This window comes from Aquila chrysaetos, chromosome 4 (assembly GCF_900496995.4).
Source record: "Aquila chrysaetos chrysaetos chromosome 4, bAquChr1.4, whole genome shotgun sequence".
NCBI lineage: Eukaryota > Metazoa > Chordata > Aves > Accipitriformes > Accipitridae > Aquila > Aquila chrysaetos.
This window is the reverse complement of record NC_044007.1, coordinates 43,663,287-43,675,822: the sequence shown is the minus strand read 5'-3', so window position 1 is coordinate 43,675,822 and position 12,536 is coordinate 43,663,287. Positions and strand designations below refer to the sequence as shown.

Sequence of the window (12,536 nt, the reverse complement as noted above, 5' to 3'; positions counted from 1 at the left end):
TTTACTGGGAGTCTAAAAAAACCCTCTCCTTTTTGCCCTGACCACCTGAAGTCTACTGAAGGCAAAAAACTAGTTGCCTCCATTCCCACAGATGCACAAGTCAGTCAAGCAGCTGTTTAAATTGTTGCTAACGTGGGTTGTACTATAAAGAAGCAAGGAATTTTGTAAATTCCTACAAATAATATTAATTGGATTTGTTGATAAATCTATTGTCTATTCCTGCATACAGCACAACTCAAAACAGTAATGTGAGCAGTTGTCTGGAAAGGCTTGTTACACAGCTATGGTGGCTGCAGCAAAAAGCAGCAAAGTGTGATGGAGAACTTTGATGACCCATAGTGAAATTCTGGATACAATAAAGGTAGCAGAAAAACAACTACATACATCAAATGAGGCTTTTCTGTTTGCGTCCCATTAGTGGCTCTGTCATTAGCTCACTGCATGATCTCAGACAACTTGCTTATCTCTGACTTTTTTTTCCATCCACCTTCCAAGATTATTATACTTCCCTGTGTGCAGTCATACTTGGATAGCCTTAATACTTTTTAAGGTACTTTTCTTTGAAAATGAATCCTTAGATGACTACCACAAACTCGGTGCCTGTGCCTTTGCCTCTGTTCCAGCCAAGGAGCTGTTTATGGGAGAGCAAAAGCACCAAACTATCACCATGCACAGCTGCAAGATTGCAGGGTTTGTTTTCCTGGTTTACTTTTTTTTTTAATTACGTCTTTTTTTAAAAAAGCAAATAAATCTAGAAATATGTATATCCATGAATATACATATGAAATTATGACATAACCTTTAGGCAGAGCCTAAGTCTTATTGTGCGTTCAGGCCTCATGTCTGGCATTACACGATCTCAGTACAATCACGACCAGGATATACATTTGCAACAAATTGTGCTGCAAACATGAACATTTTAACTTTATTTTGCAATTCTGGTTAGAGGATGAACTGCAAAAACCTAGACTTTTAACGTAAGACATCCATTTCTCCTGCAGATTAATCATTCTTATGTGGCCACCAGGTAGAAAGGTATATAGAACGATGCTTGGTTTAGAGCCAGAGCTGCATTAAAAAAAGAAAAAAAAAGGCAGGGAAAAGTGAAAGTAGAAAAACAATGCTGGGACGGATCACTTACTCATTGCCTGTTCTGTGAACCTGGACCAGCCTGATATGTTTTTGTCTTATGGGTCTTGATACTATGTGTGCCAAAGGAGTTTCTACAACTTGGTAATAACCTGCATCACTGCTCAGCTCTCTACCTTGCTATCCTATAAAATTGAGCCTAGATTTTATTTAGCCCAACCTAACACATTATTTATCTCTGAAAGAAACAGAGAACGATAGAACATCATAACCTTTTACTGATCAGATCAATATGCTTCTCTGTTCCCCTTTCTAGATTAACAACCCAAACGCCTACAATTTTTCTGTGTAAGTCATGCTTTCTAAACATCTTGTTAGATGTTTAGATAAATGCTCTATCTTTCTTGGAATGTGATACCCATAGTACTTGCACAGAGTAAATTACTTTCTATATCTTACCACAGCATTCCTGCTAATATACCACAGAAACTCACATCCTAATTAGTATGTGATCCACTCCAAACCTCTATTGAATGTACAATATGACTGTCAACTGCCACAGGAAATACATGCGTGATAATCACTAAACAGCTCTGTAATTCAAAAGCTTGGGCTGTCTTTAAGCCAACAGATATATTCCAGTCCTTTTATCTCCCATTACTCTAATACAGCTCTGCTATCATGAAAGCATGCTTTATCTGCTAAAAATATCTTTCAAAAAAATCTTCGTCACATAAATGACCAAAACCTACTTGCTTATTCAATGAGAAAGTTGGTATACGTCTGCCAAATAAAAATGAAAATGCATAGTTTAATCTGAAAAAAACGTGTCTTGAATTTTAGTGTTGCTCAATCCTTCATTTTCCATAAACTGTGTGACAAATCATACAATGATGAACATTCATAAAAACCTATAGTACCAGAAAACTTCTAAGGTATATGATTCAGAAGTGAAACAGACAAAATGCTGCTGGGCAGTTTTTGCCATACAACTATTTACATACTCTTCCCTTTCATTGAAGATGTCAAAGAACAATTCTGAAGAACCTGAAATGGTAACAATGGACGCAGAAAGATCTCTTTAATTAAGCCACAGTGGGATGAGGTGGGGAGGAAGAGTGTATTCTTCCTACTTCTGCCATTCTTTACCTTCCTCCTTGGAAAAAAGCAAACAACAGGAACCAGCTTTTCTACTCAGACCACCATCAGTTCAGTTGTAATATGGATTAGAGAGATGAGTGTGTGAACTATCCACATAGAACATCTCAAAAGGGTGGATGGATTAGGCTCTATAAACCACACATATCTGAACCCAGGTTACACTCTTCTAATCAATAATAGTTGTTTACTGTCCAAAGCAGCCTGAAATATTGTTAGATATATTATTCCAATTATGTTTTACATGCTATCACTTTCTAATGGAAATATGAAAATGCTCTATTTTAAAAAAGTATAGGTATCTGGAAGGAAATTAATACTTAGGGCTTCATTCTATTCCTGTGAATCTCAACTCTGAAGGAAAGAAATCAATCAACAAATGTATTCTACATTTCACATTTATTCTTCCACATTTTGAAACAAGAAACGTTACGGGGTTTTTGGAAGCTATGTTCTTTTTCTGATTTTTCTATTTCTGTGCATTTAGGCATTACTTGTCAGATTAGGTCTACAGAGTTGCAGAATGGGTTATCATTTCTATCTGTATTGTTCTTATATTTTATTCTTCCTGCAAAACAGGTGCATCTTCTGCTCAGCATGTCATGCATTTTTCTCTTGGGAGAGTGGGTGGTTCTCACAAAAACAAAAACTATTAAGCTCTAGAAGAGAGAAACAAATTCAGCATAAAAAAAATAATCCAGCAAAATGTAATGCTGCACTCTGCTAAAACAATCTTTCTTCCCCTGACACTTCCGTCGAGTCCATGACAATCTCTGTGCATTCTCCCTCAAGTTATGACAAATTATTTCCTAAACCTGGCTGAACATTTTAGAAAAGAAGGCAATTTTTAACCCTCCAGTATTCAGCTCATCAGATTATGTTTCAAGTCTGGTATTCAATTATCAATTCAAAAAAAAAAAACAAAACAAACCTCAAAATTGGTACCAGCTAATTTTAATTCCCCTACAATTGTCATGGCTTCAAAAGAAGGTTTAGCAACCTGAAAAAACCTACACACAAAGGGATCTCATGACACAGGAGGATGACTAGTTATGTATCCAAAATTCAAATACAATGAAAATGAAGAAAGACGTACTCATCTTTGTACAAGCTGGTATTTCATCTATAAAAGACATCTGTCACTTAGATATGGCACAACCCTCAACATAATAAGGAGAGCATTATTAAGTGCTGTAGAGCAAGTTTGAAGCTTACAGAGAGAGAGGTCAGAAAGGGACAGGGACTTCAAGGGGACTCGTCATTTCCTTAACACCAGTTCTCTGCACAATCTGCAGAATTCAGGCTCCAAAAAGGTTTCCTAGAACAGTGCAAAAGCCACAAACAGTGCTTCCACCAAAAATTGTTTCATGCTGTCTTCAGTTGGTACAGGTGACCAAAAAGCTGCATGTTAAATATTAATGTGTTCAGTTACGTGTTTTTCCATTAGTAATTCCTCATCTTCACAGAAGCTTGATTCCTTCTTGGAAGAAAAACATTTTTAAAAACTGTGGCAGTCAGACCTAAAATGGACAGATAAGCATTGGCCCTTCCCCTTTGCTACAGGGCAGCCAGCAGGTCTGAGACATCCTCAGTACTCACTGAAGGCCAGATTTTCAGGAGAGCTCAGGTATCTCGGTCAAGCATCACTAAGCCTCTGCATTGGCTAATCAAGAGGCAGAGAGAAAGAAAAGAAAAAAGGAGAAAAAAAAAAAAAAAGAGGCTCTAACTATCTCTATTCTGTACCGTTTTCTTTAGGACTGGCCTTGAAGTCAAAACCTCAGGAAACCCTTTTCAACTCCTGGGCTTATACACCCTGTGCTGAGAGCTGCAGCTCTCCAAGACCCCTCACTTCCACCTTTTGCTCCCTGCATCACCGCTCTCTTCTCTTTGTATTCCCACCCATGTGCAGAATTCATTAGCCCTTTGCCTTCCATCACAGCACTTAAATAAAATGAGTAAATCTTCCAAAGGATTCAACACCCAAGACCTTCTGTGGGGAAGAAAAAAAATAATCAAGCATTTAGCCTTCCAGTTCCTTTGGAGCTGTGGCCTTCAGCACTTCTTGGTAAGACTTTTAAAGCAAACAAAAGGGAAAAAAAGAGAGAGGTGTTTCTTACTTCCCCCTTCTCTTGCTGTCTTGCAGCCCATGGGATCAGAGCGGACGGAGATGCGCAAACGGCAGATGTCCACAACCCAGGAGACCCCAGGCGCTGCACCGGCTCAGCACAGCACAGGACATCGAGGGTCCAACGCCTGCTGCTTTTGCTGGTGCTGTTGCTGCAGCTGCTCATGGTAACCCCTCTCATTCAAGCCTCTGGGGAACAGAATAGCAGGGAAGGAAGGCAATAGCCAGTGTATAGGACAACGTGAGCCAAACAACCCACCTGGGTAATTCTGCAAATCCAGGACTGAGAGAGATGACTGTGCTCTAGTACTAGACACAACCTTCTACTCCAGTTTACTTTTTTTTCCTGCCATTGAAATAAGAGATTTTGTACAAAAATCTCTGTACAGCATCTCTGTGGTAAGTTTGTTGTCACTACAGTGTAATGGAAGGTCTGTTCCATGCAGGGCTGGTTCTCCTCAGCCTTGAGCTTCACCAGGGCTTCCACTAAAAACTAAAAGCAATACCAGAATAAGTCACAGCTTTAGATTTAGGACTGGGACTTAACAAGCAGCATAGACTGTGTTAAATGGAGTTTGGAGAAGGTGGAAGAATTTGTAGGTCAGAAAATTAAGAACTAGGTGCCCAGCACTGTTCTTTTGTTTCAAAGGCAACTGGATCTGTTGTCATTAATTAGTGTTGCCAACTCATGGCACCTGCAACTCATATGAAGTTAATCCTTAGGATCAGAGACTTTAGACATTGCGGGTATTTGCTGAAGATGAGGAGTTAAGGAAGAACGTAATTCAGAAGAACTCCCATTACAAGGCGTTAAGGAGGAAAATTTATCAGGGAAGCAAAGCAAAAGAGGAAAAGGAGTCACTCGATTCCTTAAATTAATGATGTGTTCACCTTCTCTCTCTTACCAGCTCCTCCAGATCCAAGTGATTTTATTCAAAACTGAAGTAAAGTTTCCCATACTCAAAAGTCCTGTATCTGTCTGGGGCCCAAGTGTTAATTAATGGGTGAGACCAACTTGCATTGAAATAAAGAAAAAAAGTCTTTAACAGCTGCAGGAGTTCAACCAAAACACCGATGGCAAGCTGAGTGCTTCTTGTAAATGCACTATCCACCACATAAGCACTTCAGAGCAAGCAAACTTGGCACTAAGGTGAAGGGAAGAAGTCATAAATAACTTTACAGCCCGGGCTAGGAATCTATTCCACCATTATTTTTGCCAACAGCAGCTGGTAGCAAATGCTTTGGGGAGCACCACTAGAAGGCAAGGGAAGAGCAGGCTGATGATTCCTTTGCTATTGGTACTCGCCTCATCAGAAGCCGAGATACCCCATTCTGCCCTCCCTAATGCAAATAGTGAATATTTTGTACAGACAAAAGGCTGTTTGGAGTTTTTTTGCAAGATGCCAAATACTCTGGCTCTGATCCTACCAAGCTTTTCAGCAGGCGCTTAGAGGTCAACTAAGGCAGAGTTTCAAGAGACATTAAGTACTGTGTCTGTACAGGATCGGAGTTTGCTACCTTGCAGAATGGCATCTATATTAAAGCAGCCCATACAAATTCCAGTGTCATTTGAACAGCTGTCCAGTGCAAATCGCAAGTGGCTCAGTCTAGAGCTGTATTACACACAGTCTTTCCATACAAGGAAAAAATAAGGTACATTTATCTACCAAGTCAGAGTACATAAAATCTGCATTTTACCTCTTAAATTGCTGATAAAGTGCTTTTCTGCCATTTTACTTGATATTTTCCAGGATGCTCATTTTCTGTGCACCTCACTATTCAAACAATTCAAAGAAAGCAATTTAGTCAATAGGGTGTGTGAAAGTACCCAAATTTCATGATGCTTAAAATTCCTATTTGCATTTCAGAATCATCTGGGAAACCAGCATGGGCTCCAAAACAGAGCAGCTTGTTTTAGCTTTAAAATAATTTCTGATTTTTTTTGAGAATAATTGTTTTCTAGTAGCAAGAAATGCAAAACAAACTGTAATTAACCTATTTATATTCCCTATTCATAGAGCCTTTCCTCAAAATAGCTCAAGTACTTTGAACAGAAAAATTATGAATAGGAATAAAAATAAGTCTACATGAGTCATGCTGCTGAATTGCTGAACATCCAATATTCAGCATACTCTTAATAGTAGATTTAGAATGAAGAAGTGGTGAAATGAGTCTCTCAGCTGGATGCTTAGAGCCTGTGTTCATTCCTACAGCCAAACCTCAAGCCTCCAGCCTGCTACTCTTCCAGATCCTGGGAAGATGCAATATTGCACTAGCCTTTTGTTGTTGTTGTTTACCTGTAATTTCTAGAGAAAGAGCCTGCCTGCAAGTCATTTTCTGAGGCATGGCATGTTCTCTTAAGGAAGCTTTTGTTATTTCTTTTGTCTTTTTCCACTTTCGTGCATTATCATACGAAGACTGTAATCCTTTCTGTTGGATCTGTTGGTTCCCCACAATCCAAAAATAACTCTGACAAGCATATCACTTCTTGCCTGTGTGTGAAGAATACATAATATATCACTTTTCATATTAAAAAAAGGCCAGAATCGCTGGTAAAAAGGATAGTGAAGGATTGAGACCTATACACCCTGAAAGAATAGAGAACTAACATTAACTACTTACTTTTTTTCTGAAAACGTGAATTGAAATAGTTCATTGGTTTGAATATACGGTTCAGATGTTACAGAAAAAAAACCCACATGTGTTTGCAGTATCTGCTCTCCATCTTAGCAATAGGAAAGTTTCCCCACCTCTTCAGTGCATGGACTGCCTGGGCAAAGAGAAAAAGCAGGTCTTTGCAGATTGCGGACTAACACTAGAGAAAGCAAGAGAAGGAGATAACCAGTAAATAGTAAGGCTGCAAATAAGACAAAGGCATGAGTTTAGAAGGCAGAAAGGACAGCAAAATCAACTGGTTTAACAAAAAGCCTTACTATTGATAAATGAGATTCTGAAGGATTAAGGCAACAAAACTGTTACAACATTAGCATTAAAGAAAGCTAAGATACAAATGAAGAAATTAAGTTTGATATTTTCCTAGAAGTTTTAACAACTATATTGCTTCTTGACAAATTTTAAGCAGCTTTACAGATTATATGAATGTATGTGTGTGTATACACATGCACTTCTCACTAAACCATGATAGCCTATGAATTGGAACGTAGTCCCCCTTCCCTAAAAAGAAATATGTATATTCTCAAATCCAGTCTCAAATGAAGAAGAATCATCTGCAACTACAAAAGGAATTCTTAAAAACTAGAGTTATTTAAACTAACATTTGATGAAAGCAGCAGGAGTTGACAGCTACCCTTCCATGGGACATGAAAAACTCTCAGTGATCACTAGGGATTGCAAAAAACTTTTTTTTTTGTAATGCTACAAACAAGCTAATACTTCTTTCCAGTCAGACATACTCATAATGATATTCAGCAATGATAATGTCTGCTCTTTGTGCTCCAGGCCTCACATTTTGAAGGATATACTGGCACTTTCTTAAAGTTGCAACCAGTTACCACACAATCTGGCTATATCTACATCTGAACTCTGAAAGGTGCTTATGTTTCCAACATCACATATAGAAATGTCTAGCTTGCTTAAAACTCATGCTCCAGCTTCTGAACTCTGACTGTCTTGTAACATGGTATCACCATTCTAGACCAGAGTCTTGGCCCTCATCATGCCCTATGGATGTAAAAAATAGCCAAGGACAAAAAAAACCCAAAACGCAAACAAACAAAAAAACCCCCCAAAACAACCAACCTTGAAATCCAACTCACATCAAACCAGTGCATCAAGTCTAACAAGTAAAAACATTGCACTGAGCATAATCAGTATTAAGTGTCAATGGAGAATAGATTTGGTATGTGATAAAGGGTAGTCATGTATACATCTATGTATACATATAATATATATATATATATATAGTCATGTATACATATATAGAGGGAATTGGACTTGATGATCCTTATGGGTGCCTTCCAATTCAAGATATGCTATGAATCTATGATCCCTGTATAGAAAGTTTATGTGATACAGTATCAAACAGTGTTCAGCTATGTTAAAGTTTGCCAGGTTTATACAACTGTAAATTTAATGTCAGAGTATAACTATGGGTAATGTGGCTACTGTTAGCTTCTGTCCTTTTAGCTGATTTTTTTTTTTTTTTTAAATATTGGAGGAAAAGCATCTGGTGTATGTTCAGCCTTTTCCTTTATAACGCTGACTAAAATTTTGTTTGCCACCTTGCAGTCTTACTGTTAGAAATCAAGACGAAGAGAGAGCAAGGAGAACATCTCATGAACTCCAAGCAGAGGGTATTCCAAACTGCGAGGAAAGGTAAGGTCTTTACTAAGTGTTCTGTCAAGCTAAAATGAAACAAACCCAGCAAACTATACTAAATTAAAGTGAATTACCTGAAATATGCAAATAACTATTATTACCTATTTGTCATTTATGCTGAATTTGCAGTCATCTGTCTCGTAACGTCCTAAGGAACCAAAGGTCTGATTTATAATCTTTTACCTTATTTATATGCAGCATGTAACCACATCCCCACTTTTGTAACATAGCAAATCAAAACCAGCATTGTAAACACAGTCTCCCTTTTTTCTGAAATAATTTTTAAATACATCCTGTTCCTACCCAGCAACTATGGGATGAAGCTAACTGGCAGTGCTCAGCCTTACCAAAATAATAAATGTAAAGAGGAGCTCAGAACTGGTCAAACAGGTAGGAGCTCCTGTAAAACTGTAACAGACAGGAGGGTACCTTTTATGGGGTTTGAATCATTGCTTCTTTCTATATATTTTCATTCAATTTTTAACAATGATTCAACAAGGACTATTAGGTATAGAAAAAACGCTTAGCTGTTGCACAGGAACTTCTTTGTTGCAATTACTTTGAGCAGTAAACTGCAATTTCTGCATCAAAGCGCTGGCAATCATCTGCATCTGAGCTTTTGGTAAGCACACTTTCAAAAAGCATCTTATAAATATGTTTACTAGAGTTTGCACTTGGATAGTTCCGGTGAGGAATTAGAGCCTCATGAACCTTGTGATTTTGTGCCATCGTGATGGCAGATGCCTCCTGCCAGATGCAAACAGCTTGAGTAACAATCATTCATTTCTCTCTTCTTGCCCTCTCCTTCCTCCTCAAGCCCTGCTCCTACTCTTGAAGAAGTAAATGCCTGGGCTCAATCATTTGACAAGCTGATGCTTACTCCAGCTGGCAGAAATGCTTTTCGTGAATTTCTACGAACAGAATTCAGTGAGGAAAACATGCTTTTCTGGATGGCCTGTGAGGAATTAAAACAAGAATCCAACAAAAGTGTCATTGAAGAAAAAGCAAGACTAATTTATGAAGATTATATTTCTATCCTTTCTCCAAAAGAGGTATATTACTTTCCTCAATACATTCTTTGATACTGCTTTGCACAGTTAGTTCTAACATGTTTAAAGCTACCAACAGTACTCAGGGAGAACTCCCCCCCCCCCCCTCCTCCCCCCCCCCATTCCATTGCCATCAAGTAGAGATTTAGGGGAAAAAGGCAGACCCATCATCGACGTAAGATGGTTAAAACCACATTCACTGGCTGTCAGAAAGCTCTTCCTGTGCTACCCTAGCATGCCGATATGAAATCTTTAGTTTGAGGCACAAATATACAGACAATCACTTTAGCCTTGCTCAACTTAAATTTTATTTGTTGGACAAATCAGTTTCTTTTTTCTTTGCACTAGGAAAGGGGTGTATGCATCTCTCCAAAAGCACAGTAGCCACAAATAAAGTGTTATTTGCGAATCACAAATAGCTCAAAGAACAGCTGACAAAATACGGCATAGAACAAACACACTGACTTCCTCAAAATTTTCAAAACTACTTGTCAACTTTGCTGTTAGCAAGTATGTCAAGTTTCAAAGACACCTCAGTTCAGTTTGAATATAATCCTGCCAAGCAGGCTGGAATTTTAAACCTTCCAATATCCTTGCAAAACTCAAACTTAATTGTTTGCTGTGCAAGCTATACTTACAGAAATGCTGTTTAAATCTAGGTAGCCTATTCCAGTAATACTAGTATCTTTCTACAGAGACTAGACCCTTGGAGAAAAAAAATGACACTACTTGTATGTTGTATGGAATCATTATATAGCCACTCCTGTGGTTCACATCAATTCACCCTGCTTTTTAACACAGGAATTTGATTAAGCAACAGCGTCCCAGGTTACAGTTTCTGTCTGTGTCATATTGCTTACTCCAAATTCAGACTCTTTACAACAGCACTGACTCCCAAGGAAACGAACTGTCACAAAAAATTACAAATCCTCGCTCCTACAGAGCAGGAAGTTGGTCTGGAAATAGTCCGCCAGTCTCTCAGGTTTCAGTAGTAACAGGATTGCAGGCACCCTTGTTCAAAGTAAGGCTACCTCAGCGAGAACGCTATCCATAGAGTTCCATTCTCTATCCATATTCAAGGTATTACTACTTCCAAATTACTAATTCCAAATTTCAACACAGTAATTTTTTGCCCAATATATTTAGCAGTTTTTACACTCTTGAAGGACACCAGCTGAAATGGTTAAAAAAGACTGCTTTTTCAAGCCAATACAACAAACCTAAAAACCCCACGTGTACTATTCACCACTATTAATTATGTGACTTTGTATTTTAATATGCAGGTCAGTCTGGACTCCAGAGTAAGAGAAGTTATTAACCGAAATATGCTGGAACCCTCACAACACACCTTCGATGACGCACAGCTGCAAATTTATACCTTAATGCACAGAGACTCCTACCCCCGGTTTATGAACTCTGCTATTTATAAGGACTTGCTTCGGTCCTTATCTGAAAAATCCATTGAAGCATAGCATTTTTTCTTAAATGTATTTATTTTAAAACAAACGGAACTCTGGGCTACACCAATCCACAGGGAATTTAGAATTAAATCAGATATTTACCTGAAAATAACTCAGGCAAGTTTTACTACAGACTGAAAGATTTAAACCCACACAAGGCTCCGACACAATCAGCTAACTACAGTTTCTGATCAAATTCAGTGTTACTTTGCAGAAGAGAATGAAGAGAAAATGCTGTTGTTCAAAAAATGCAGTATTTTTTCAAATGCAGCATGCAACTCAGATGCAAATCTGTTACAATGTACGTCTGAGGTACAAATGCCAACTGAGCACGAAAACCAAATTTTAAGTGGAGTCTTAGAATTTTCTTGAAAATCAAACCAGTTGCCCATCCACACTGTGATCAAAGTAAAAACACTACTGTCAATATCTGGGTTACACTAGACAAAGTTTCACATATTGTACCAATCGTACCTGGCACAGGTACACTCCACTTGTCTTGGTATATTTAATGCGTATATGGTGCACTAATGGAAATCAGTATGGCAATCTCAAGTTTATGAAAGCTAATGATTGAAATAATGCTGCCTATAAAAATCTTTTGCTGAAGAATTGTTATTTTACTATTAGAGTCTGCTGAAAGCATTTTTAAGTTCATATTGTTGATGTTTATAAAGTTAAATTATTTACTTAAGAGGAAGAAGAATCTGGGCATTTAAATTCCAAAATAAAGCACAAGAATTCTCACATATTCTTCTCTTCCCTCCCTAGGTAGATGTAAAAACCCTTCATTATTCACTCCTGAGAGGATGGCAGTATCAACTATCTTGGTTTTGTACATATTAAATTCTCCCGTTACCTGGAAGATCTTGTAAGGTTTCTATTACAGATACGCAAGCATTTAATTGACAAAAGGAGGAAGCTGGAACTATTCTGTTCTGATACAGCACTATTTCAGACTGTCCAAAAGAAAAGCAACAGCTCTATCCGCTAATAAACCACATTCATTTACAGTATTCCCAAAGCATTACACTTGATTTCTGGTCACATCTCAAAATCAGTAATCACAGGAAGCACTAGGAAGAAAGTACGTTGAATACACATAATCTATCTGTAGATCTGTTCTTCTAGTAACTTCTTTATTTTAAATTACAAGATTCACTACAATTCCACTATATTAAACTTTGAAGTTTATAGTGGACTTCCATTGAATTGTATTTTTTCCTGCACATGTATTTAAATGAACAAAATGACACATATAGGTAGGAAAAGGACATATGGTGGAACAGAAAGAAAAAAAATACCCCTAGAAGGGAA

General features: G+C 37.9%; 1 protein-coding gene across 3 annotated transcripts in view; it reads left to right on the top strand.

Annotated features, from left to right (window-relative positions):
- Window positions 1-12,084, top strand: part of RGS20 (regulator of G protein signaling 20) — a 40,383-nt gene extending 28,299 nt beyond the window's left edge. For all 3 annotated transcript variants that reach the window (XM_030012931.1, XM_030012932.1, XM_030012930.2), the window contains 4 exons: window positions 4,391-4,539; window positions 8,621-8,707; window positions 9,528-9,762; window positions 11,043-12,084. In XM_030012931.1, the coding sequence (XP_029868791.1) occupies window positions 4,394-4,539; window positions 8,621-8,707; window positions 9,528-9,762; window positions 11,043-11,231 (657 nt within the window). In that variant the 5' untranslated portion in view covers window positions 4,391-4,393 and the 3' untranslated portion in view covers window positions 11,232-12,084. The remainder of the gene's footprint in view (window positions 1-4,390; window positions 4,540-8,620; window positions 8,708-9,527; window positions 9,763-11,042) is intronic.
- Window positions 12,085-12,536: the final 452 nt, after the last annotated feature.